Genomic DNA, 27,983 nt, shown 5'->3' on the forward strand with positions numbered 1-27,983 from the left:
TGGTGTCACACCCGTTTGGTTGGGCTTGTTTGTAAACAAGAAACATTTCCGCTTGTTTCTTTTTGCGATTCAGTATGGCAACAAAGGAGAAACGCAAAGAAAAACAATGTTAATAATTTTATGACAACTAAAAGGAAAATGGAAGAAAATCTCGATTTACAGGTATAAATAAACCTAAGATAGAGCCAGAGGGGGGAATGTTTTCATTTTAATGTCCTTGGTGCTTAACCAAAAGAAAATCTGCAGTGTCCAACTGAGGAATGCCCATTAGTTCAAAGGTAGTACTAAAGGTGTTAGAATACTGCATACACTAAATAGTGCTATTGTATGCTCTCCTTGTATCTCTTCTTTGTGAGCAGAATACCCTTTCTCCCACGTTCACGTTCATATTGTAACCGATTGCACTTATTTATGTCCGTGGCGGCCAATGAAAACAAATTTGTTGGCAATAAGGATTACTTTCATTAGCTGTTAATGACGAAAACACATTGCAATCATAGCAATAAGCTGTATTAAGCGCGATGCTTATCTGTGCCAGCAGGTCTCAACAGTAGTTTCTGAGCTCGATATTTCTGCTCAGGGGACATCCGAATGACCTCGGTTTTCTCGTTGTAATTCAACTGACATTTGTAGTCTTAAGTTCTTTGGGTATTGTGTACCAAGATCTTTTTTTTCCTACACACAGGTGGAGAAGTATGTTTGAACTTGAAGGATTTAAAGTAATTTCACTAATGCCCCATTCACAGTGAGATTTTACTAGTACTTGAGATTTACAGCTAATTTAAGCTAATCATATTTTTTCAGCCAATCTGAAAACTAGGAAAAAATCTAATTAGTTCAACTTAGTGCTAGCTAAATCTTGGCAGTCGTAAAATCTCATTGTGAACGGGCCTTAACAGAGTCGTTGTATTTTTTTTTTATTTTAATACTTGGGGCAATGAAGTTGATTCAAAATAGCGGGAAAGCCTAAGCCCAACAATTGCATATATATACTCTGAAGTCTAAACAGTGTTTTCTCCCATTAGCTCTTTGCTTTTTTAGTCAAAATAAGAAAAAAAAATATGCATAAACATTATTTTTTGAAGATTTAAATTCTTTTGTTATACAATCTATAGAATTATTGCTTGATTCTCAATAGGATCTGGCATAGATTAACTAGTTGGAGCATCAAGGGAATGGGGCATTGTATAATTTAAGTTTATTTTTCAATAATCTTCTTCTTTTTCGGAAGAATGAACCAAGGATGACACCCCCTCCCCCTTTCTAAAAAAAATTGGTCAGTTATCTTTTAATAAGTGTCTTGGACTTTAGGAAGTGTCCATTATTAGTTGGAATAAAGGTAATTAAGTTAAAAGAAATTTTAAACAAAGCTAAAAGGGTACTAAAAGGATTAAAAAATAATAAGGCTCCAGGTGCTCATAGGGTAGTAATGATAGGGTAGTAAATGAGTTTTTTAGCCACAATTAATGGTGGCTCTGAGGTTAGAAATAGTTACTGAAGATTATGAATATGATTTTTGAAAAAAGGGAAGTACCAATTGATTTTAGGAAAACATTAAATAAGCCACTTTATAAGGAAGGTGATAAAAGTGCGTGTGGTAATTATCGAGGCACTAGTCTGGTCTCTGTAGGTAGCAAATTACTTAGTAATATGATACTTTTTTGACTGAGACATGCCGCAGACAAAGTTTCAAGAAAAGAACAGTGCAGTTTTAGAAAAGGTAAAGGATGCTTCGACCAGATTTTCACTCTTAAGATAATAATTGAGAGGATCCTGAGTTGTCAAACACCTTTGGTCCTTAGTTCTATAGATTATGAGCAAGCGTCGATTCTGTTGATAAAAGAGCTTTAGCAAAGGCTTCATCCTTGTATGGTATACGACACAAATACATTAAAGTGATTAGTGCTATGTACGAGAATAACACTGCTGTGGTTAAGGTAAGAAATGAAGTTGGCAGCTGGTTTTGTATTAAATCAGGAATTAAGCAGGGTTGTGTTCTATCCCCCTTTATATGGATTATTTTGATGGACTTCGTATTAAGGAGCAAAAGAAAGGCAATGGGAGACTACGGAATCAAATGGGGAGGAAAAAGTCTCCTAGACTTGGATTATGCTGATGATTTAAGCATCCTAGAGGAAAGTGTGAGCAAAATTAATGAACTTTTAGAGGTTTTGCGAGTTCAGGGTGCTAGAAAAGGTTTGAAAATTAATGTTAAGAAGACTAAGTCACTAAGGCTAGGAATAAGTGAAGATGAAAAGGTTACGTTGGGTAATGAAAATATTAATCAAATGGGCAGCTTCACTTACCTTGGTAGTATTATTAGTAAAGATGTTGGGAGCAGTGAAGATGTTAAAAGTAGAATAGCCAAGGCTCAGGGTGTTTTTTTCGCAAGTAAAAAAGGTTTGGAAGAATAGGAAGATAAATCTGCAAACCAAGAATAGAATATTAGAAGCTAGAGTGATGAGAGTAGTCAAATATGGCTCTGAAGCATGGGTGCTTCGAAAAGCGGATGAAAATTTGCTAGATGTTTTCCAGAGAAATGGCTTAAAGATCGTTCTGGGTACCCAGTTGACTGACTGTATTTCAAACAATAGGGTGTACAAAAAACGTTGTTTAATACTGCCCTCTCGGGCTATAATTAAAGAAAAATTGAAATGGCTAGGGCACGTTGTGCGGATGAAGGATGACAGATTGCCGAAGACTGTTCTTTTTGGGCTAACGTCCAGGGCTAAGCAGAAAGCAGGTCGTCCTCGTCTGGGGTGGGAGAACGTCATAAAGAAAGATTTAAAGGAAATGATACTTCGTGGGAGGGTGTAAAAAGGGAGGCTTTGAATAAGTCGGAATGAAGGAGAAAAACGCGCAGCTGTGTTTGTCATAGGTGGCTTGGTTCCTCATCGAATTTTTAGTAGTAACAGTAGTAAAAGGGAGCATTATTTAGACAGTTTAAGAATCGTTGAAATAGCCCGATTTAAGCTTGAGTTGCCGTTTTACAAATAAATTTTCGTTTCTCTTTTTCTATTCACCAGCTTGATGAGTTTTTAAATCGAGTGGGAACTGTTTTTGTGTCAAATCAGGGCTTAGTGCGTTTTGCCATCCAGTCGAGCTCGTCATTGCACGGTATTGTTGCGCAAAAGTTACCTTAGAGATAACATCTTAATTTTTTTTGTGTTCAAATCGATAAAAGGGTCCGAAACCTTGACGTTAGTAGTAGAGTTGACGACTCTAGAGCATCAGATAATTCGGTGGTCCGTTCAGAAATTCACAACCTCCCCCCCCATCTACCCTAGAAAATCAGCTAAACTTTGACAGGAAATGATTAATTAGCCCTCTCTTCAAGGAAATAACTTAGCTGTGCCGGTAATATTGAAATTATAATGAGCTATTTCATTGTACCCCCCCCCCCGTTCACCTGATGTAAATATGCACCCCACCCCAAGAAACATGGAACTGTCCTTGTGTCCTTCCTTTGCATATATCTTCTAGCCGAGAAGGGGTTGGACCAGGTATTAGCCCCTACCCTGTGGTTCACAACTTACTGGTATCCCTAGGTGACATACACAATAGGCCTTTTTGATGCCTGATTTTATTTAAAAAAAAACTATTGAAAAAGAATTCGCAAAACGAAAAAGATTACTGTTGCAAGAATGTTTCCCAGGATTCGGGATAAAGGTCCCTTCTTTTTCAGCGACTGTAACTGAATGTCATCTACTTCTTCTTCCTTGTGTTCTTTTGGTGTATCTAAAAGCGAATTTATTGAATATTAATTCATATTAGTTTTAATTTCTTAAGGTAAATAAATGCAAAATTTACTACTCCACCCGCCCCCCCCCCAAAAAAAAATTGCCAACTCTAGCTTGACGCATTGACTAGTTTAGTTTAGAATCTACTGAACACTCGCCCTTTAAAGTACTTAAGAGCATAATCACAATTACAACTGAGCTATTCTCGAATATAAGCTCCCAACAAATAAATTTTCAAATGGGGATAAGCCCATTTATTAGACAGTGAATACCTAATTGAAGGCATTAAGTCGTACATGTAGGGAGATGCGACCAATCAAGTATACAACTATAAATTCAAAAACATTCCTTCTGAAATTAGAGGAAGACGAAGATCTTGTCCCCATCATTAGAAATCCAACTTAAATTTTGGCAATAGTTAAGAAGAAATTTACCACTAAAGACTTTAGATGAACCCGGTTTTTGAACTCTTAGAGACAAATCTAGTGAATGGCCCTGAAGTTATTATTTTGTTCTGTATAAATATGTTAGTTTTAATTTTAATACTTTAGTGTTTCTGCTAATAACGACCGCTGTGATCGGAATGTCTAGACTTTTGTATCTGTTTTCACTATCCATTAAATGAACTTATCCCCATTTGATCGTGTATTTGTTCGTCGTAGAAATGCAGTGTGGTTTTGTAAAAAAACATACCTAATTGAAGGCACTACGTCGAGAATACCTAGTATTAGCTCTATTTTCTAAGTCAATAAAAAGCTGTTTTTACTATTCCTATTAATCTGAAACTATCGCTCTGGAAAGTAAAACAAATTTGCTCTTAAAGTGGAACTATGCATTTATCAAAATAAATTCCATTTTTAGGTCAATCAAGCTCTTTTTTACGTGTTCAAAAGTGAATATTCCAACATAGCTGAAATTATGTCTTTTGTAAGCGTTTTGAAGTGGAATGTAATATGTGGACTTACCAAGATGTTTCAGCTCTTACCGAACTGCTGTAAAAATGTATCATTTTCGACCAATCCACCTGGCTTTGTTTTGTCTGTTTTTTGTCTTTATTTATTTTTAAATAAAGTAAAAATAAAATAATAGAAAAAAAATTACAAAAATAAATTGTATAATCATAAAAGATAAGTTAATAAAAATAAGTAAATAAAGTAATAAATTGAAAAAAAGTTGAAATAAAATAAACTGTTTCATTTTTAAATTATTTCATTTTTAGATTATTTCATTTTTTTCAGTCATCAGAAAATAAATCCACTCATTCTAGCAATAATGGTCTTGCACAATAGTAAGTGATATCATATATTTCCCTGTAAAATAATCAATCCAAAAACGCTGACTTTAAGCGCGTTCGGGTTCTGAACTTCGACAATTGAACCATCGGTAGTTCTGAAAGTTCAGACACCGAAAGTTGGAAAACTTTTAATGGAAAATTAAAACTTGTGCCTTGCCTAAGAAATCTGAGTATTGACTAGATGTTACCCGTATCGTTGTTTGCTGAGGCTTCACTAAAAAAAAAATATTTCAAGGTATTCTAGTCAGAACGAACGCACACTTAAGAATCATTTGGTTTGTACATTTTCATGGACAATGGCCCACTTATGCAACCCCTTATAAAACAAAGGCTTCATGCATGGCTTTGACAGACGCGTAGATATATCACTGTCTTAAAAATAGAGCCATACAAGGACTTCGGACCCATTCCCCTTTTACTCACAAATTACAAATACATAAATTTTGGACCCATTTCCCTCTTACCAACCAACTACAAATAAACGGATCTCGGATATGGGTCTCAGGTCCATTCCCTGGTTACCTACCAATTATTAATATAGGTTTGTTGTACCTTTTTCGACGTGTCATGATTCGGGAAGTATTTAAGGAATGGATTGAAATAATTAAATGCTAAGTGTTGTAAATCAGCAACATTGGAGTATGACTGTCCAAAACAAAAATACACAAATTAATTCACAAATACAGTTTTTGTTCACCGAATTCAGTGTATAAAGGTTTCTGAGTTCGCTGACAAGAAACATCAAGGTTATCTTGTAGTAGAAACGTTTACAATCAATGCAAATAAAGTAAATATTTCATAAATGTTGGAGATGTAACACGTTTTTTACATCAGCGTCATGCAAGAATTGTCATTATGTGTTATCCCCAAGCCTTAAGTAGGGTCCTTTAATTCCACTATTCTAAAATATTATTTGTATTTTACTGAAAAAATGCAGTTTTACCCTGTTTATATATAAGTTTATACAAAATTTATCAGTTCAATATAATTAGCAAAAGTTAAATACTGCTCAAACGTCAAGTTTTCACTATTACAATATTTTCTTATTATATATCTTCTCTATATTAATTATACTTATATACATTGCATTTGCATATATATTTATTTTATACATTCTTATTATATTAGTATCAATATTAGTATATTTTCTATTTGTATATTTGTCAATAATCATTTCATTTAATTAGTCTAATGGCAATAAATTTCCATCAACTATTTCTCTTTTTTCAAAGGCTTTCCTTTAAAATACGTAAAAATATGACTGAATAAATTAAAATTTTCCTTTAAGTTAGTTTACGTAGTTTTCAGTAAAGTGGAAGTAACCCTATCCTTTTGGAGAATTTTTTGGACCAGCAAAACCCTGTATATTTGTTATTTGGAATCCACTCCCTTGAAATATAGGCTGTAGAAAAATGCTTTTCTATCTGTTTTGTTGTCTTCTATAATAACTTTTTTTCCTTTTTTTTTTGTCTCAAAAGATACAGGAGTCTTTATACCTGAAAAACTAAACTTGTGGATTTGGTTGAATTTAATTCTGAATTCTTTAAAAAGAGAAGTAAACAGACCTTTAAGTGTGAAAATTTGTTGAAGAAAAGAACGTGTGGCTATGCAATATATATATGATATATCAAGGAGTCAATGGAACTAATTTCTAAATAGAAAATAATACCTCTCTTAGAAACATCTTAAACTACTAGCCCAAAATGATGGCTGCTATAGTCTTGAACTAAGTGGCTTGGGTGGGTTTATGTCATCAGACTGTCGGACAACCTACCTTAAGGTGTTGTGTTCCCTGTGAAAGTTTTGGTATGTTATTTTTCTGCACTGTTGCATTTTTACTATATCTTTTTTGCTTTCACTCCATAGCTCAGATTCAGCTCTATCCATTTACCGAATCATCAAGGCCCTATCCAGGGGGTTTGAATCTCCCCCTCTCCCAAAATGTTAGTCCGACTCGTAAAAACATACCAAAAATGAATATAAAAAATTTTTTATTCCTTTTTTTAATTTTACGTCTACCCTGCAGCAAAACGTGGGTTTATGTCATCAGACTGTTGAACAACCTACCTTAAGGTGTTGTGTTCCCTGTGAAAGTTTTGGTATGTTATTTTTCAGCACTGTTGCATTTTTAATTATATCTTTTTTGCTTTCACTCCATAGCTTAGATTCAGCTCTATCCATTTACCGAATCATCAAGGCCCTATCCAGGGGTTTGAATCTCCCCCCCTTCTCCTAAAATGTTAGTCCGACTCGTAAAACATACCAAAAATGAATATAAACAATTTTTTATTTCTTTTTTTAATTTTTTTGTCAGCTATAAATCTATGGGGCACGAGCCGCCCTTGCCCCCTCTCAGTTAACGCCACTGATTCTCTTCAAACATAAATTTAATTGAAGCAACGTAACTGCATTGCTTATTTTGTGACTGTAAATTGCCTCGTCATACTTTGAAACCCCCTCCTCCGTCCAAAATGAAACAAAGCTATATCTTCTAACCAGAAATGGGGAAACTTTGTAGCCTACATTGTATGCAGAATTCAGTCCAATTTTTGGCAAAATATATTTAGGGGATTAATTTTTATTGACATACTAATACAAAGAAGAATTTCATGTCATGGTTATGTCCTGTTTGATGATTTCGTATTTTTGAAAAAAACAACAGAAACATACCGGGCTTTGTGAACCATTTTATGTTTGTATCCCTTGGAAAAACAGTTCCTCTGGCTTCTGGATCAAGAATCATCAACAAATCCTCTAAAGTAAACATAATGCTGTTCATCAGAGCATCAAATTGCCGCATCTCATTGTCGAACAATATCGTTGGTTCTTTGAAATTTTGTCTTTCACTGTTAGCTTGCTTGCTTCCATCGTCTTTTTGCTCAACACTAAATCAAAACAAACATTAATCATTCTTTACACGTTTCACCATTGCTAGCACAGTAGAGAGAATATATATATGTTTATCCTTATGTATATGTATATTCTTAAACTGTGATTGCTAGAATGATAAAACTAAGGAAATTTTAAAAGTAGATTAAACAAGGGTGTCATTCAGTGCACTAATGTACCAGCAGGTTTACTCTTTTATGGACTTACAAATAGCGTCAATTCAGGGGAAGAGGAGGTAGGGAGCAGGAGCGTAATTTGCAATAGGGCAGGGGGCAACTGCCCATAAACCCAAGTTTGCCCCACTAAGCTTAAGTTTAGTTTGTTCAAAAGTCTTGTCTAAACTAAGATAAGCCTGCGTAATTCAAGCATCCAGAGAAACTGTTTCATGTTTCTTTAGTATATCTTTGCCTTTGTGGTACTATATGATGCAGTTTTCATTATTACTTTCGTTTGATTTGGGAAAATTGACTCTAACTTTATTCCCCCTCTCAGGATTTTGACGAAATTACGCCACGCGTAGAAAAGCATGTACCCCACAACACTTTTTCTTCTTCCGGCTGGATTTTGAAAAGCGTCTTTTGGGTGGGGGATGTTTTTATTACAAAATGTTTTTTTGGTATTTTTATTTAAGAAAATGCAAATTTGCCTCCCTTAGATTTTGAAGAATATATCCGCCTCTGTCCCAGATTACCAAAAAATAAATCGCACACTAAATTTTTGTGAATTGACGCCACTGGGACTTGGATACTACTTTTTCTTTCTTTTAGTACCTTGTAATAGGGAAGTTCGTTAACCGAGGTGTAAAATTTTTGACGATGAAATTTTTGACGTCAAATTTTTGCTGGTGCTGTTAAACTCACATGCTATCTGGAGAATAAATCCTTCTACATTGATAATGCGCTTTAATTTGGGGACTTTGAGGGGAATCTGGATCATAAACCTTGGATTTTCTTCAAATCTAGAAAGGAAATGGATCAAAACATTTCATTAGCATTTTGGAAATTCTACCTCCTAGCATGAAAAGTCTTATCAAATTGGAAAATATGTATTTTGAGAAATTCAGCTCTGAATAACTGTCAAATCGGTCTCTCAATTACGTCATAATATAATCGTTGACGCGGATGTCTAGTTAAACCTAAACTTATTTTTTGGCACTGCTCAATGCCAGCAAAAGCCACCCAAATGCAATCGTTGAGCAGGATTGTCGTATTTAAAAATCTTGTTGTATTATGTTCCTAATAACGCTATTTTAAGTGATAACCATTTGTTTGTTGGCAGAACACGCCTCAAATATATGTATAAAGGATCTTACAAGAAAGAACAACAAGAGTCCAGCAAGAGCAAGGAAGAAAGAACAAAGATGACGCATCGGAGTAAATCTAAATTCGGGAAAAATATTATGTCCAGGGGATATTAGATCACCGCGACTTTTTTAGTCCATTTTTACCGATAATTTAGTCTACTAATAATAAGGTCTTTCGTGATGTTATCATGCAACAGGACGAAACGGTAAAAAATAAAGTCGGTACCTCAGCAGCAGAGTCGGAACTGGGCGAATCTAAAATCGGGGCAACAGCTTGCTAGTTTTTGTGCCCAAGAAATTTCCCACTATCTAAAATCTTTTGTGCCGCCTGCAAGTTTCAATGCACAGAAAAATCAACAAAGTAATAAATAATATTTATGTTGGGTACCGATGAGATCCTTACTTGGATCCCAAAACAGTTTTGCTGGATAAACATAGTCATTAGTGCAGATGGTAGAAAACAAGGAGGTAATATTCGTTGATGCACTACCTCCCCTCCTTCTAGGAGACAAAAATATAAAATCATAAAAATGAAACATTAATATCTGTTTCAAGGTATTCGTGGTTGGTCTAAACGAAGAAATTGCAGTACAAATTTCCAAAGCCACTCGTCAGAATAGTCGTGGCAATTGGTAAAAGCGAAGAGGATTTAAAATTGTTCCCTCCCCCTATATTTTGAAACATAGCTTTTTTCTATCTTTATTTTTCTTTAATTGGAAAGATTGAGAACACCCCCATCCTAATTTTTAGAAAATACCTTGTTTGTATCTTCATTTTAAACATTGAGAAAAATCCTTGCTCTCTCCCCTCCTACATTTTCTTGAATTGATGTGACTACTTGGAACCAAAATAAAAAAGAAATTTGGACAGAAATCTAATTTGCAGGATTTTTTTCGCCACAGGCATTATTAAGCTGCTATCTCGATATTTGATGCCTGTGGGTCCCAAAATTAGCAAACTACTGCTCATATTTTAGATCTCTAAGAGCACAACCCAGGTGCCCATAACCCAATTTTAGTGAGAACGAGAGAAAATGAAATCTGGATTGCCACCCTACTAAAATGAGCTCACTGTTTTACTGTTTTAGTTTAATATACATATACTGATATTTAGTAATCAAAATGTTAATACTATTTAATTTATTAAGGCTATAAAAGTAAAATCATTTATATTTGTTTCAGGAAAGTGCAAATTTTGTTCTGGCCTTCGGAAGTCATAAGGGTTTTTAGCCCAACTTGTGTTAATTTCTGCTCGTTTTGAGATTGACTTGGTTATTTATAGCAATTTCTGTTCGTTTTGGGTTTCATTTATTTATTGATGCTGATTTGTATTAGTTTCACGCTTGGTAGATTATTTGATTTTATTTCTGCTCATTTTTTGTTTAATGAAGTTCTTTACTTTTCTTTGAAGAACTTATTTCGTGGAAAAAGTTTTTTTAATTGATTTCTGTTCGTTATATATTGACATAATCTTTTCAGGGAAAAAGAAAATAATAATTGAAATATTTTCTTTTCTTTTAAGACTTTATAGTTTGGCCTACTATTTGTATGCTGGAGAAAAATTTTCATAGTGTAACAAATTTCAACAGTGTAACATAGTGTATTTTGATTTAATCTTAAGGCAACATTTAGTTTTTAAACATAATGGGCAAATGGGAGGGTTTGCGTGGGAGGGGGATTAGTTGCCTTCCAATCCCTTTCGACTTGTAAAAAGGGCACCAGCCCTTTCTATTTTCAGTTGAATGAGCCCTTTTCGAAGTTACCAGGACATTTCCTTCGATAGGAAGTGCCCTGTTCTAAACGACAACAACAACAAAAATAGTACATTATACCCACATCGATCTTTACTATAAAAACGTCAAGCCTTCCAATCACTTTGTACTATTTAAAAGGGCACTAGGCTTTTCGATTTCCAATCAAATGAGCCCTTTTTGAAATGACAACGTTTTCTATAAACACCTTATACGCCACCAGGGCATAAATTACAACCCTTACCCTAAGGGCTGTTACGGTGTTTGTCATCCTCTAAGACATAATGTCCAGAACTTTCAACTACGTTAAACAAAATAGCTATCTCAAAATTGTGATCGGATGTGTTTGGGGAAATGGTGGGTGTGAGAGGGGCGTTAGTCGCTCTCCAATCACTTTCAACTATTAAAATGGCACTATCCCTTTCAATTTCCAATCAAATGACTCCTTTTGAAGTTTCTACGACAACACTTTCAATAAAAACCTTATATGCCCCACAAGGCACAACTTACAACCCTTGCCCTGCGGGCTGGGGGGGGGGTGTCATTCTCAAAGACCTAATTTCTAGTACTTTGTACTGCGTTGACCAAAATGGCTATCTGAAAATTTTGATTGGATGTGTTTGGAGGAATGGTTGGGGTGATAAGGGGGTTAGTTACCCTTCAATCACTTTCGACTATTAAAAAGGGCACTAGCCCTCTCAATTTCCAATTGAATCAGACCCTTTTGAAGTTTACGACAGTTCCATCTATAAAAAAACTTTATATGCTCCCAGGGCATAACTTACAACCTTTTCCCTCGGGGCTCTGAGGGGTTTGTCATCCTTAAATATATAATTGACAGATCTTCCAATTACGTCGAACAAAATGGCTATCTCAAAACTTTAATTGAATGTGTTTGGCGTAATGGTGGACGTAACAAGGGTTTTAATTACTCTCCACTCACTTTCGACTATGAAAAAGGGCAATTTCAATTTCCAATCAAATGAGCCCTTTTTGAAATTTCTACAACTGTACCATGAGCAAAATGCGATATATTTAAAATACCAAAGTTCCTTCTTTTTAAAGATAATTCCGGCTTCCTCTAATCAAGTTAAATCTAGTTTCAAAAATGAAATGTCCTCAATCAGCAAAGAAAAAAAGTGTAGTCACCCCCAGACACAGAACGGCGCTATCCAAGCTTTAGATTTCGCTAAAAAATTGAGTAATAAAAAAATATGCTACGTACAATATTTCTAAGGACACATAAACTATGAGAGCCATGTGAACGCTTGAATCATCAGAAAAAATTAAAACAATTTAATGGACGATGGGTTCACATCATTGGTCCACTAAGGCCAATGATGAGCCAGTTCTTACAGCGCAAGACTGAAAAGCTATGTTTGATATTGGGGTAGAAGTGCTTTTTAAGATGATTAGTAAATCAGAGACAGAACCACTCAGACAAAAATTTTTATATTCTTCAATCGTTGTCACCGTGATTGTCATTTGAAGTGACCCATTGCTGTGCACCTAAGTATGTAAGTTCAATAAATCTATTGCCTTTTTATCTGTATTTATTTCATTTTATATGTCTGCATCTAGTCTAATAATAGGGAATCAGTTCGCAGGTCTCCAAGGTAAATGCTCCCAGGCAATCGGATCTACAGATAGCTCGAGAAAAAAGAGGCCACATTTTTTCATCCCTACAAACACTAAAAGTTGTCATCGCCAAAGCTTGGAAAAATGTTTCTAACCCCTGTTAGCCTATAAGTATTCGTGTCTCTGAAGTCAGATATAATAATGCCGTGGAAACAGAGCTTTGAGACGTCAGAATTTTTAGTTCAATAATTCCTAATTCTTCGTAACTTTTGAAAGGTTAAATTAAATGAAATAATTCAGAGATATTCAAGATCAGCATCAAAATATAATTCGATTAATATGTATATTGGAGAAATTACAGCATCCGGTTCAAATATAAGAAATAATAATAGGGAAATAAACCTATGCCATTCATATCTGATTTATTAAGAAAGCCAGGTTTTATTTTTGACTAGTAAGAATACGTTTGATTCAAATACTAATTTTTCTATCGCTACAAATGCTAATTTTACTGTCGCTACAAATGGCTCGAGTCGGAAATTGGAGGAAAACTGCGAACTAATTAGGCTATTAAAACTTTGTAATTTAAATTTAATTATTGGAGAGATACAGATATATAAGCAAAGTGATTAGGCCTATGGCCGCTAAGCTAAGACAGGAAAACCCTTATATCTCATAGGAGATAATAGCCTCCCCCAAAATAGGATAAGTAAAAAAAAAAATATTTTTATTTTTATTTCATTGATTAAAACGAAAAAAAAAATGGACGAACTGAATGATTTATTAATAGTGCAGAAGTTAGTCGCGAAAAATATAGAAAGCAGAAGTTAGTCGCGAAAAATATAGAAATAGCAAAATCTATACCAGAGTACAATGGTCAATCAGATATTGACGAATTTAATATCCAATTGACCCAGTTCATACAACTAACAAAAACAGACGTTGGAGCGTTAAAAGACATGCTCCTACTACGATTAAAAGGCCAGGCCTTAACCTTTCTAAAACAGATTGAAGATACCATAGGCAATAACGGCAACTTGCCAATAAATACGGTTGATAAATTGTTAAAAGCATTCAAAGATAGGTTTATAGACACCAGTTCCATAAATAAATTAAAACACGGAGTAGTAAGTTTTGACTTTTCACAGAATATAAGGAAATACATTGATTATATACGCATATCTGTAGAAGCAAAATACGGATGAGGTTTGGGGGAAAGGTATGAAAAAGTCCTACCTAATACTTTTTTGCATGGGTTAACAAAAACAGAACATAGAGTGTTAATGTCCATAATTGTTAAGACTTTGTATTTTCCAGGACAGGAGTTGAAACGATTGATCGAAGTGAATAGATTAGTTGCAAACTACAATAAAGCAAAAATAAATAGCCTAGGCGATTCAAACGCGAACCTAATCTTCAAGGGCGATCAGGCATCCCCCGATTTCTTTTCAAGGGATAACTCCCTAATACTACAAAGAAATAAAACACAAGAAACCAATAGGCAGGAAACAGTGCGTTTTCATTCCACAAAACAATATAATTACAGAAACAACCCTACAATAATGAGATGTTGTAATTGTAATTGTGTTGTCCATATGGCCAGTGGGCGCCACTATGTACTCAATTGCGAGCAAAGAATTGCTTTCGCTAATACGCAAAACCACGGCAACCATTTATTCGGAAGAACAAATTTTAGCACTGGTCGTGCAATAGGCTATAGCCAGGGGGGATTGCACCAATCATTACCTTACAATGCGTACCAACAAAATTTGTATAACCCTCCCCCCAACAGACAAATTAATTACCGATTTGAAAACCCAAATACTCGCCAAGGCCAATATAATGCAAGAATGCCATATAGAAATCACGAAAATTCGCAAACAAGAAATGAAAATTTTGTAAACCAACGGCATTTGCAATCAGCGCCAGCAAACGGCACTGACACAAGACATCCATGTTACCATAATAATACATGGAGAAGATAGACAGAAGTAAATCAATTAAATATGAATACGGAACCTATTACGCCTGAATATCTATTACGGGCACCGACACATGAAATAAATTCTCAGGGAAACGTTTCAGGCCCCTCAGAAATATAAATTGGACCCAGAGGGTGCCCGGAATATTTAACACGTCCAAGACAATATTCGTGCCATCTTGTGGTAACAGTAATAATCAGGTACCTATATTTAACGATTTTCGTGTAGAAGATGCTTATTTTGAGGTCTTCATTGACTACAGTGGAACAATTAGTATCATAAATTCTAGTGTATTCGATATGTTGCCTCTATATGTCAAGTAACAGAGGAACCCTGATATTCCCGATTTAACAAGCGTGACAGGTCATAAATTGAATGCAAAAGGGTCAATTTTCCTAAACGTAAAAAGAGACAATAGAACCTTTATGACAAATTTTATAATATGCAATAACTTTCCATATGAGACTATTATAGGCGCAAATTTTCTAAGGTCTAATAGAATACTATTAGACGTAGCAAATGAGAGGCTTGTCTACCCAGCTAAGGTAGGGGAAGAAATTTATACCCAAAGAAGTCGTAACAGAGGTTACGAAGACACCGAAGCAGTAAATAAAATTTCCGGTGGTATATTGTCGCAATATTTTGAACCTCATGTCTCGCAAAGACATGGCGTAATTGGAAATTTGTTCAACTACCCTGAAAGACATAGCAGAAATGAAGTAAATTTAAATAATAAAAGTATTGAATCTGCAAAAATAAAAATAGGAGATATGCGACAATACAGGTCAAACGAAATGAAGAAAATAGCAGAATTATGGAAGAATATAATAAAACCCAACATGACGCTACAAGATGCTGCCATGGCGCAGCATACCGCCAGTATCAATATAATAAACAAAGAAAGTAAAGAAAAATATTACGGATTCGCGATAAGGAAAACAAAAGTCCCTCCCAAAACGATGCAAAAATTCAAATATCACAGATGATTGAGCCAGTGGTTAGCAAATCAGAAATATGGTTTGCGACCCCATCTGAAATACCCAAAAATCTGCTATGCGAGGAACAGATTATATCTTATGACAAAGGAGAAGGTTTTATTTGGGTAACTAACAATCACGAAAATGATACAATTACAATTAAAAAGGGGACGTGTCTAGTTCAAATTCAGGTTTTAACGGGGAATGATTTAAATAGATGGGAACTCAATTCTCGAAATTCTAAAAGAAACATAGTTAACGATATCAAAACTTCAAATAACAAATATGTTTTGACCAAATAGCAATTTTTAAGCAAATTTGACGTTAACAATATTATGGACATGGACATTCAGAAAAAATTTTAAAATTTACTGTCGAATTTTAATGGTGTTTTTTTGGAATTTGAAGACAACATAGGGAACTTGTTATTTTACGGACATTCACTTTTTACTACTGGTAATCCTGTTGCAAAATAGCCATATCGTGTGCCTTATAAGCACAAAGAGTGGTTAAAAAATAAAATCCATGAATTAGAAAAAAAACAAAATTATACGCCCATGTATCAGTCCGTATAGTGCACCAGTGATCTTAGTACCAAAAAAGAATGGAGATCTTAGACTCGTAGTAGATTATAGGGCCCTCAACAAACAAGTAGTTAGCGATAAATTTCCTCTACCAAGAATAGATGAAAGTCTTGACTCAATTTCAAGCAAAAAAAAAACTTTTACTTCTTTGGATCTTACCCAGCGCTACCACCAAGTGTAAATAGCCGAAAAAGATGTCCACAAAACTGTATTTTCCGCATCCGAATGTGGCTCATATGAGTACTTAAGGGTACCATTTGAACTGGAGACAAGCTCAATCGCGCTATGTAGAACCGTATTGCACCTGTTAAAATGATTAAAGAATATATTTCATTTTGTTGATGATGTTATATGCATGGGGGAAAACACTGAACAACACTTAGCAACGTAAGCGATGGTGTTTGAGAAGTTCAGACAAGGCAATTTAAAATGCCGGCCAGAGAAAGTAAATTTATTTCATCCTAAGATTAAATTTTTAGGAGTATTAGTAACCCAGGGAGAGAAATCCCCAGTCCCTGATAAAATAAAATGTGTTGAAAACCTCAAGCCCCCCAGAACTATGAAAGAATTAAGGGGAATTTTAGGTCTTACTGGCTACTTTAGAAAATTTTCGTACGCAATTATGCCCAAATTGCGAAACCCCTCACGGAATTAACTAAGGGGAACTCCCATAATATTACCTGGTCCCAGAAAGCACAAACTTCCCTAGACCGTCTCAAAAAGGCACTCACTTCTGAACCAATATTATCACTCCCTGATTTCGAAAACGGAAGATTTGTGGTTACAAACGCTGCTAGTTCAAAAGGCATTGGCGCAATTCTTTCGCAAATAATCCCGGTAGAAAACCCTAATCCTCTATAGGGAACGCCTAAACAAAACAAATAGAAAAAGTTATATGCTATTCGAGTAAAACCTTATCAAAAGGTAAAAGTAGTTATACCGCCACAAGTTTAGAATTATTATCTATTATCCACCGCTTGGACAAATTTAGACATTATTTAATTGGTAGAAAATTTATGCTACGATCAGACCATAAAAGCTTGCGGTACCTGCGCACATTTAAAAACCCCATGGGCATTCTAGCTGGATGGATTATGAAAATCCAAGACCTAGATTACGAATTTGAACATTTAAAAGGTAAACAAAATGCAGCTTGTGACTTTTTGAGTAGATACCCAGAAAATATTCCGTCGGAAACTGAAGAAAATGAAGTTAATGCTATCAATGCTAAAAGCAAACACAAATGTAAGAAAAACAAAGTCAAAGATTCAGTAAAAGAAAATAAGATTAACTATTGTCCCTTGTCCTTGAAAAATATAAAAGAAAGCAAAAAAAGGACGAAATGTGTGTAGTACTAATTGATTATTTTGTGAATGATGATGCGTTACCGGATAAATTCAAAACTCTTAGAAAAGAGATAGATAATTTTTACTATGATCTTGAGGAAGAAATACTATGTAGAATCGTGACTGCTGAGACAAAAAGAAACCAAACTTCGATAATACCTGTGTTATCACAAAACTTGATATGGTCTGAACTTAAATATTTTATTCCGATACTGGTGGACATTTAGGAGTTATGAATACGTTCCATAAATTGAAACAATACATTTACATTCCGTCCGCTTCGACAATACAAAAAGAGTTTGTAAGTAAATGCTAAGCATACAACTTAAGAAAAATCTCCCAAGCTTATCATAATTCTCCAATGGGAAGGGTCCCGATAACCAAGTACCTTTTTGATATTATCTCATTTGACCTATACGGAACAAGCGGAGCCTTGCCTGTTTCTAGCAGAGGCCATACTTGTATTCTATCGGTTATAGATCATTTTTCTGGATTTACTTTTGCAAAAGCATTAAAAAATCAAGGTGCTTATGCCACGAGTAAGGCGTTAGCAAAATTATTTTTATAATTTGGCATTCCTAATAAAATTTTGAGTGAAAACGGGGGTAATTTCGTTTCGAAAATAACAAAAGACTTAATGAGTCTTCTTAATATAGAGAAAATGGTGACTCCGTACCACCCACAAGCTATTGGTAAATTAGAAAATAGGCATAAAATATTTTCGAACGCATTAAGTATCAAACAGTTCGTGGTAACGAACTGTAAGTAAGAAGCGACCCGGCTCAATGGTAACCGAAACTCTAGAAAACGGGTTTTTGATACCAATTGATATATCAAAAGAATTAGATTTTAATGCTGATTTCAAATATATATTTTTCATCATGTTTAAAGCTACTCATCAAAAGTTACAAGCCTGAGAAAATTTGGCTGATTTTCAAAAAAAGGGGGAAAGACCCCCTAAAATTTATAGAACCTTAATGAAAATCACACCATCATATTCAGCGTATCAGAGAACCCTACTGTAGAGGTTTCAAGCTCCTATCTACAAAAATGTGGAATTTTCCATTTTTTGCCAGAAGAAAGATCACGGATGCGTGTTTTTTTCCCCAGGGGTGATCGTATCGACCCAGTGGTCCTAGGATATCGTGGGAGGGCTCATTGGAACGGAAATTAAAAGTTCTAGTGCCCTTTTTAAGCGACCAAAAAAAATGGAGGGCAACTAGGCCCCCTCCCACGCTCATTTTTTTCCCAAGGTCACCCGATCAAAATTTTGAGATAGCCATTTTGTTCAGCATGGTCGAAAATATAATAAATATGTCTTTTAGGATGACTTAATCCCCCGAAGTACCCAGAGGGAGGGCTAAAAGTTATGAACTTTACCCACTGTTAACATATAGTATTGGTTATTCGGAAGTATACAGAAGTTGTCAGGAGGTTTTTTTTATGGTAGTGGGAGGGACGGGGGGGTCGGGGGGTCTGTTGGAGGATCTGTTCATGAAGGTAGTATTCAAGGGGGAAGGGAACTTGCCATGAAGGGGGTGCCGGAATTACCAGCATTATTTGTAGTTATTGGGAAGTATACAACCATATTCAGTAAGGATTTTTTCTGGAGGGGGGGCTAGAGGAGGGGGTTACTCTGGAGAATATTTCCGTGGAGGATGTTTCTTTGGGGTAAGGGACATTTCTATGAAGGGGGCACCGGATTTCCAAGCATTATTTAAAAAACGATCAGAAATTAAATAAAAAAAAACAAGTTTTTTCAACTGAAATGTAAGAAAGAATATTAGAACTTAAAACGGACAGAAATTATAACGTATGTGAGGTTCTCCCCCAAGTCAATACGTCGCTCTTTACGCTACAGTTTTTTTAGTGCTTTCAAAAGAGCTATCTAATCTAATTAAACGGCCTTTGTGATTCTGGGGTTTGTGAAGAAAAAATTTTTAACTTTTAACGTAAAGAGCGTGGTATTGACTAAGGGGAGAACCACCTCATATACGTAATAACATATACGTAATAAAAAAAAACAATAAAAAAACAAGCGATAAGGTTCAATAGTAATCGAAACTTTTAGAAACGGAATTTTGATGTCAATAAATGTATCAAAAGAATGTGTTTATAATGCTGATTCTAAATATATAAATTTTATTAAGTTTAGTATTACTCATCAAAGGCTACGAGCCTGAGAAAATTTACTCGATTTTTTAAAGAGGGGGGAAACATCCCCTACAAGTGAAAGAATCTTAATGAAAATCCCACCGTCAGATTCAGCGTATCAGAAAACACTATGACAAAGGTTTCAAGCTCATATCTACAAAAATCTGCAACTTTGTATTTTTGCCAGAAGAAAAATATACGAATATAGAAGTTAGTTACGTAAGTTAATTTGTTAAGACATCCATTTAGCAAAAGAAAAGTAAAATTTATATACAAATAAAAGCTGCATTAACTAAAAAACGATAAAAAAAGTTTGACTCTGTCTCACAACTTTATTTTTTAAAACAATAAAAAAATTTAGCGTAAAGAGCGAGGCGTTGAGGAGGGGACAGCCCCTTTCATATACGGAATAATTTCTGTTCGTTTAAAGTTTTAATGTCGCTCCTTACTTTCAGTTTAAAAAACTTGTTTTTTTTATTTAATTTATACAAAAGACAATAGGTGCGACTGGGATAAATTCTTACCTTATTTAACTAACGTAATCAACACCGCTTATTCCGAAGCAACCAAAGACAATCCATTTTATTTACTTTTTGGTCGTGATTTTAAAATCCCGTATGATGAGATTATTGAATCTCGTCAGCATTATAATAGCTCAGAAGATTATAAACAAGAATTCATAAATAGGATGAGAAAAACTTATAAAATAGTTAGGCAAGAGCTGGAAAAATGTAAAATAAACCAAGAGCTAAGAAACCAACCCAAAGTCAAGGGGAGTATAGATTTCAAAGTAAGAGACTTCGTTTACCTAAAGAACAAGGCAAAAACGAAAGGAAAAAAACTTTCCATCAAATATTCTGGACCGTACAGAATAGTCAAAAAGTACGATAACGAATATACTTTTAAACTGGAAAACCCCGATGGTGGAAGAACTTACAAGGCGCATGTTAGCCGAATAAAAAGAGCCAAATTTCCAGAGAGATGGGTATCACATCCTTCTTCTACTGATTCGTGAGATTCGGAAAATGAGCCCCCTAGGTCAAGATTGGCAGAGCTAAAACCCTTTAATTTCAAGCAAGACTATTTCGAGAATGACAGTGATCAGGAAAATTTTGAAGAATTTTTGGCTATGGAAAATCTAGTTATTCCAGAGAAAAAATCCCTAATACCAGTAAGAATAAAAACGCCAAAAAGTCCAAAAATTTAATCATCGGCGAGCGCAGGAGATTTAGATTATACAATATCTCCAAAAACCCAATTTTTCACCGATAGAATTTCGACCCCATGTCCCCCCAAAAGATTTCCAGACGATATGGTTTCCCCTGCAACACCGATAGAAAGGCCCCTGTCTTTACAGGAAGAATTAAACAGAGCTGTAGAAACCCCCGGTATTACTGTAAAGAAAACTCCTCCCAAAGATTTAACTTAAACAAACCTGCGAGAAGTTATGGATTAAATTAATTTTCCCATAAAAAAGAGTCAAAGTACATTAACCGAGAATAAAGCTCCAAAGGATGACCAGTGGGGTTAATATCATGATGTAACTGTGTCAAAAGTCACACCTAAACAGTGGACTCCATGGAGGGAAACCCTAGTGAAAAGAGTGCCACATCCCCCTGAGGACATGGCATTCAAACGATGGAGGAACCCCGCAAAAACTATTGATTCCTCCCAAAGCTCTCAAGAATCTTTCAAATCCCCCGAGTAGAGGACTCAAAGCGAGGACGTAGGGAATAAACCTTCTACTTCCAGAGGAGTAGAAATTTACGAAGGAAGGGCAGGTGATACCTCAAAAAGTGCCACCTCTAAAAGTTCTAATCCGGATTCGTCGGAAACCAGTTCCGAACAGTCCGACGGCGAATCAGACCATATAATAGTTAAATAAATAGGGAAATGCAAACCGAATTCAGCAGCTGCACACACGAAGGAAACATGATTAAAAGGGTAATAATTTTGGAAAAAAAAGACAAAAATTTTAACCTTACTTCGCCAGACATACCGAAAAAGAAAAAACCACAAGAAACAGAGGAGAAAATAACGACACAGTCAGGTAGAAAGGTTAAAAAACCTGACAGATGGAAATATCCCTAATTAATGTAAAGACAAATTTCAAATATAATAAATTTAACACCATAATAAATTTAACAGTGTGCAAGTAAAGTTAACCAAGTCAATATTAATGAAAAAAAATATATTTAATACAAGTGATTTCAAAACGTCGGCGATCAGAGAGAAAGGCCCAAGGTGGGAAGCTCGTGGTCGACCAATGGTGACAAATAGTATTTTTAGGTTCTGTGTGGCACATTCTGCCTACTATATGTAGGGTAACCTTACGAAAAAAAATTTAACTATACCCCTATAAATGTGAATTAATCAGTTGGACAACCTATAATGCACCCAGTTATTGAGGTCAATAACGGAACTTATATCATGGGGAGTGGATGTTCAGTCTCCCCCACAGACGGTGTTTTATTCAGTATGTGGGAGAGACTGTCCCTATACTCCTCCGTGTAATTCAGCTATATTTCCACAAAATGATCCACGGGAACCATCCCCTACTCAGTATTAAGTTATGTAATCAAATCTAAATAGATGGACCACGTTTGGTGGGAAGCCTGGGGAGAAACTCAAAGCCCATGTAGCTTTTAATTGTTGGGTTTTGGCGGTCCCCTCGGATTTTCCATGAAAAATCGACCAATGTCCTAACCAAGATGGATATTATCCAAAACAAGAAATTACCAGTACAGAAGTGTCTAATTATATGAAATATTTTGTCTTAGTGCAGATTATAATTATTTTAGGCCTACCCCAAAAAAATAGGATACCAGTGTAATCATTTGCTGCAAGTTTGCTTATTCATGTGTTTCTCACTCGAGAAATATAATGTTAAATTAAATTGTATAACGATTACTAGCTACGCTTTAAAGTTATATCTCAACCAGTCATAGAGGTATATCACGACCAGAATAAAGCTCAAAAGTAATGCTTAAATTTTGAAATCATTTGATTGGCTGAAGTTTGCGGAAGAAGACCCTGTATACATCAAATGGTAACTAAGTATGACTCATTAGGGTTACAAATTATAAGCTGGAGAATGTATAGACGCAGTCCTAATGTATGGGCCATCAGTCAATATTAGGGGCAAAAATTCTTTTAACGAAGGGATAAAAAAATCCGATCTGAACTTTATCTATAGTTGGCTATTGGTACGTTTATATGTAGAATTTCACGGCGGATGTAGAATTATATCTCAATAATAATATGTAAATTTTTAAAACCATTTGATCAGTTAAGATATATGGATTGAAACCCTGTGTATGTTCAATGGCGACTAAGTAAAACCCACAAGGAATTTCCTATTAATGTGAAGGTGTTTTTCGCTTAACGGATTCTAATAAGACGTTAATATCATATTTATTTATTTAGTGCTGAAGGGTTGGATCAAACAATAGCCTTCTAAAAAGATATTGATGTCAGTTCTTCATTACGCTTATATTCTTTCCCAAGCATCAACTGGAATCTACGCGGGCAAGCTTGGAAATCCTGCATCTAATTACCTTATTCGAAAGGCGAATATGAGGCACCTATATTGACTTGTAATTACGTAAAAATCCTAAGACTAAGAAGACGAAAACCGAGAGAAGAACACGGGGAAACAGCTGAAATGCAGAGGTTAAACCCGGAGCCCCGTGAGAACGTCTGAGCCAAGAAATAGGAAAGACATTAGAAAACGAGTGGGCATTGAGGTCTCCACTCGTCCTTGTTATGTCTTGTTCCCTCATTGTAGTATCGTTTACGTAAAACTGTGTGGTTATGACGCTGCAACCTGCGTTTCTTAAACAGCACGGACGTGCGTGAACAATGCAGGCATGAAATATGTTGTAAAATTAGACCTCAAAAATTAACCCTGTAGCATAAACTCGGTTTAAATGATTATTTTAAATCTAATGAAAATTAAATAAGTGTTGAAAGAAGTTAAAATAAAGTGTATGTAGTAGTATATATTAGAAAATATAACAAGAGACCACGCTTAAAGTTGAAAGATTAATATTTGATGATGTCGTTAGGCTATAAAAACTTAGAAAAAACTTCTATGTATTGAATTTCCCAATGGGAACTATGTTGTTTTATTATAACCCAATCAATGCATGACTTATTTGTAATATAAGTATCTACTTCAAAGAACGTGTGATTCTGCCTCGTTATTTTTATTACAGGAAGTGGATGGACACATTGGATATAGAGCATTACAATGAGTTTCCCAGTGCAGATACAACCTAGTAGCATCTATTTTCTTCATACCTCAACCAACGAAGAGTACTCACCATAGACTCCAGGCAATTTTCATCCCAGCTTCGTCCACGAAAACAACAGTTACCTTTGATCATTCAACCTTCAACCACAAACCATATTACGTGTCAGGTAACATTATATTTGAACCTCAGTATCCAGTGCTTTATCGAACTATATAATCACATAAATGCTGAGAACCCCATCGGTCAGTACAAGATAAATACATAAATATCGCCTTCGATACCCATTTTTGGACCCCAGAATCATTTGACAGTATAGTGAAGATATTTAAAACTAAACGATATTTAACGATATTTGAAGTTAAATGATATTTAAAGACATTTGAAGATTTTTGAAGCTGAAGTTAAAGACAATTTGAAGTTTAATTCTGAGAACCCCATTGATCAATACAGGATAAACAATATTTAACGATATTTGAAGTTAAATAATATTTGAAGATGTTTGAAGTTGAAATTAAAGACAATATGTTAAAAGAGTCACTATAGTTCGATGTCAACCCGATCCAAATCCAAACTTTAAATCCCTTGCGATTAGGCTGAGAATCTCCGAAAAGGGTAATTGACCCAAGCCATACGCCAACGATTTTATAAAAGGCACAAATTGACAATTTTACGCGAGAATACATTCTCTATGTGCCTCAAAATATCCGAAAAACTAATATGCTGAGAAGAAAATAACCGCACGCCCAGTGTTCGACCCCTTAATGATAAGGCACCCTATGAACTATCAAAGGAAAAGCAGGTGAGAGTGAACCCTGATCGCGTATGCCAACACCCGCAGTTGGAAGCGTCATTTCCCAGTTGACAATTAGAGAAGGCTCATCATGTGAACACAATTGTGCTTGAACTGTCCCATGAAGAAACCATATCGTAAGTGCTTTAAAGAATTTTGCCAAGACGAAAGGAGTGAAGGACAATAATTTACAACAGGAGGATTGAGTACAATAAGGACTCGAAGGTAATAAAATAGATGTGAATTTACATATGTTACTTCCTAATAACTCTGATAACTCAAAAATCCCAATAGTAAAAGTGTTTTAATGTTACCAGTGAATATGGTAAACCCAATATTGTTTGTTAGAAATCATTCATGTATGTACCGCTAGATGTTCAAGTAGAATTAGGTGTAGTGTTATCATGTTATCCGTTTAATGTAGTGTAGATAGAATGTAGTATGTCATATAGACAGAAAAATAAAAAAAAGCCATGTAAAAATCGCAAAAAAAAATCTTTACCATAGTAGCTAGCCTAGAACCATGAATAATCTTAGTCCGGTAGATGAATTTTAGATAGGGATGTAAAATAAAATAAGAAAAGTAATAGAGAGAATTTTTAGCACTCCTGATTAATCCATAACATAAATATAAAATAATTATGTAGAAGAAATAGTTAATAAATGGCGAACATTTAAAAAGCCCAAGGGCAAGCATGTGCTAGTGATGGGACGTCATTAATCGTCGGGAAGGGTAATATGTACCACGAGAAAAATGCGGTATATTTTAAATACCGAAGTTTCTTCTTTTTAAAGATAATTCCGACTTCATCTAATCAAGTTAAATCCAGTTTCTAAAATGAAATGTCCTTAATCAGCAAAGAGAAAAAGTGTAGTCACCCTCAGACACAGAACGGCGCTATCCAAGCTTTAGATTTCGCTAAGAGAGTGAGTAATAAAAAATATGCTACGTACAATATTTCTAAGGAAGTTTAAACTATAAGAGCCGTGTGAACGCTTGAATCATCAGAAATAATTAAAACAATTCATTGGACGACGGGTTCACATCCTTGGTCCACTCGGGCCAATGGTGAGCCAGTTCTTACAGCGCAAGACTGAAAAGCTATGTTTGATAGTGGGGTAGAAGTGCTTTTTAAGATGATTAGTAAATCAGAGACAGAACCACTCAGACACAAATTTTTATATTCTGCCATCGTTGTCACCGTTATTGTCATTTGAAGTGACCCATTGCTGTGCACCTAAGTATGTAAGTTCAATAAATCTATTGCCTTTTTATCGGTATTTATTTCATTTTATATGTCTGCATCTAGTCTAATAATAGGTAATTAGTTCACAGGTCTCCAAGGTAAACGCTCCATGGGAATCGGATCTCAAGATAGTTCGAGAAAAAAAAGGCCACATTTTTTCATCCCTACAAATACCAAAAGTTGTCATTGCCACAGCTTGGAAAAATGTGTCTAACCCCTGTTAGCCTATAAGTATTTATATCTCTGAAGTAAGATCTAATAGTGCCGTGGAAACAAAGCTCTGAGACGTCAGAATTTCTAGTTCAATAATTCTTAATTCCTCGTAACTTTTGATGGATTAAATTAAATGAAATAATTTAGAGATATTCAAAATCAGCATCAAAATAAAATTCGATTAATATGTATAGTGGAGAAATTACAGCATCCGGTTCCAACATAAGAAGTAAAAATAGGGAAATAAACCTATGCCATTCATATCTGATTTATTGAGAAAGCCAGGTTTTATTTTTGACTAGTAAGAATACGTTTGATTTAGATACTAAAATTTCGATCGCTACACAACAACTTTCTATATGAACCTTATATGCCCCCAGGGCATAACTTACAACCCTTGTACTGAGGGCTCTGAGGGGGTTATCATCCTCAAAGACCTAATTTCCAGAACTTTCAACTATGTTTAACAAAATGGATATCTCAAAATTTTGATTGGATGTGTTTGGGATAATGGTGGGCGTGAGAGGGGTTAGTTGCTCTCCAATCACTTTCAACTATTAAATAAGGCACTAGCCCTTTCAATTTCCAATTGAATGAGCCCTTTTGAAGTTTCTACGACAACGCTTTCAATAAAAACCTTACTTGCTCCTGGGCATAACTTACAACCCTTGCCCTGAGGGCTGTGAAAGGGAGGGTTTGTCATCCTTAAAGACCTAATTTCCAAAACTTTCAACTACGTTGAATAAAATGGCTATCTAAAAATTTTGATTGGATGTGTTTGGGGAAAAGGTTGGCGTGAGAGGGGGTTTGTTGCCCTCAAATAACTTTCGACTATTAAAAAGGGCACTAGCCCTCTGAACTTCCAATCAAATGAGTTTTTTTCAAGTTTCTACAACAAAGATTTCAATAAAAACCTTATACGCCCCCAAGGCATAACTTATAACCTTTACACTGAAGACCGTGGGGGGAGTATCCTGCTCAAAGATTTAATTTCCTGAACTTAAAACTGCGAGGAACAAAATGGCTATCTAAAAATTTTTATTGGATGTGTTTGGGGAAATGGTGGGCGTGGAAGGGGTGTTAGTTGCCTTCCAATCACTTTCGACTATTAAAAAGGGCACTAGCCATTTCAATTTCCATCGAATTATTCCTTTTTGAAGTTTCTACGACAACGCGTTCTATAAAAACCTTATATGCCCCAGGGCATAACTTACAACCCTTGTCCTGAGGGCTGTGGAGGGGGGGGGGGGCTTTCATCCCCAAGACCTATTTTCCAGAACTTAAAACTACGTTGAATAAAATGGCTATCTCAAAATTTAGATTTTGGGGAAAAGTTTGGGGAAAAGGTGGGCGTGAGAGTTAGTTGCCCTCCAATCACTTTGGACTATCAAAAAGGGCACTAGCCCTTTGAATTTCCAATCGAATGAGCCTTTGAAGTTTCTACGACAACACCTTTTATAAAAACCTTATACGTCCCCAGGCCATATCTTACAACCTTTGCCATGAGGGCTATGGGAGAGTGTCCTCCTGAAAAACATAATTTCTATGTGAAAATCAACTACGCTGAACAAAATGGCTATGTCAAAATTTTGATTGGATGTATTTCTGGAAATGGTGGGTGTGGAAGGGGTGTTAGTTGCCTTCCAATCACTTTTGACTATTAAAAAGGGCACAAGCCATCCCAATTTCCAATTGAATGAGCCCTTTTCGAAGTTTCTACGACAACTTCTTCGATACGAAGTGCCCTGCTCTAAAGGGAAAAAAATAATAAGACATTGTGCCAATGTTGTTCTTATATACCTCCGGGGCATAACTTAAAACCCTTGCCCTGAGGTTTGTGAGGGAGTGTCCTCCTCAAAAACATATTTTCTATCTGGAAA

At 35.4% G+C, this 27,983-nt stretch overlaps 1 protein-coding gene across 1 annotated transcript in view; it reads right to left on the bottom strand.

Annotated features, from left to right (window-relative positions):
• Nucleotides 1-3,598: 3,598 nt before the first annotated feature.
• The window catches only part of LOC148954480 (uncharacterized), a 72,899-nt gene continuing 48,514 nt past the window's right edge, over nucleotides 3,599-27,983 (bottom strand). Inside the window, exons 2-3 of the mRNA XM_089086284.1 lie at nucleotides 7,705-7,919; nucleotides 3,599-3,738 (exon numbers count right to left, since the gene is read on the bottom strand). Of these exons, the coding sequence (XP_088942410.1) occupies nucleotides 3,599-3,738; nucleotides 7,705-7,919 (355 nt within the window). The remainder of the gene's footprint in view (nucleotides 3,739-7,704; nucleotides 7,920-27,983) is intronic.

This window comes from Artemia sp. Qi Xiang Cuo, chromosome 3 (assembly GCF_049724085.1).
Source record: "Artemia sp. Qi Xiang Cuo chromosome 3, ASM4972408v1, whole genome shotgun sequence".
NCBI lineage: Eukaryota > Metazoa > Arthropoda > Branchiopoda > Anostraca > Artemiidae > Artemia > Artemia sp. Qi Xiang Cuo.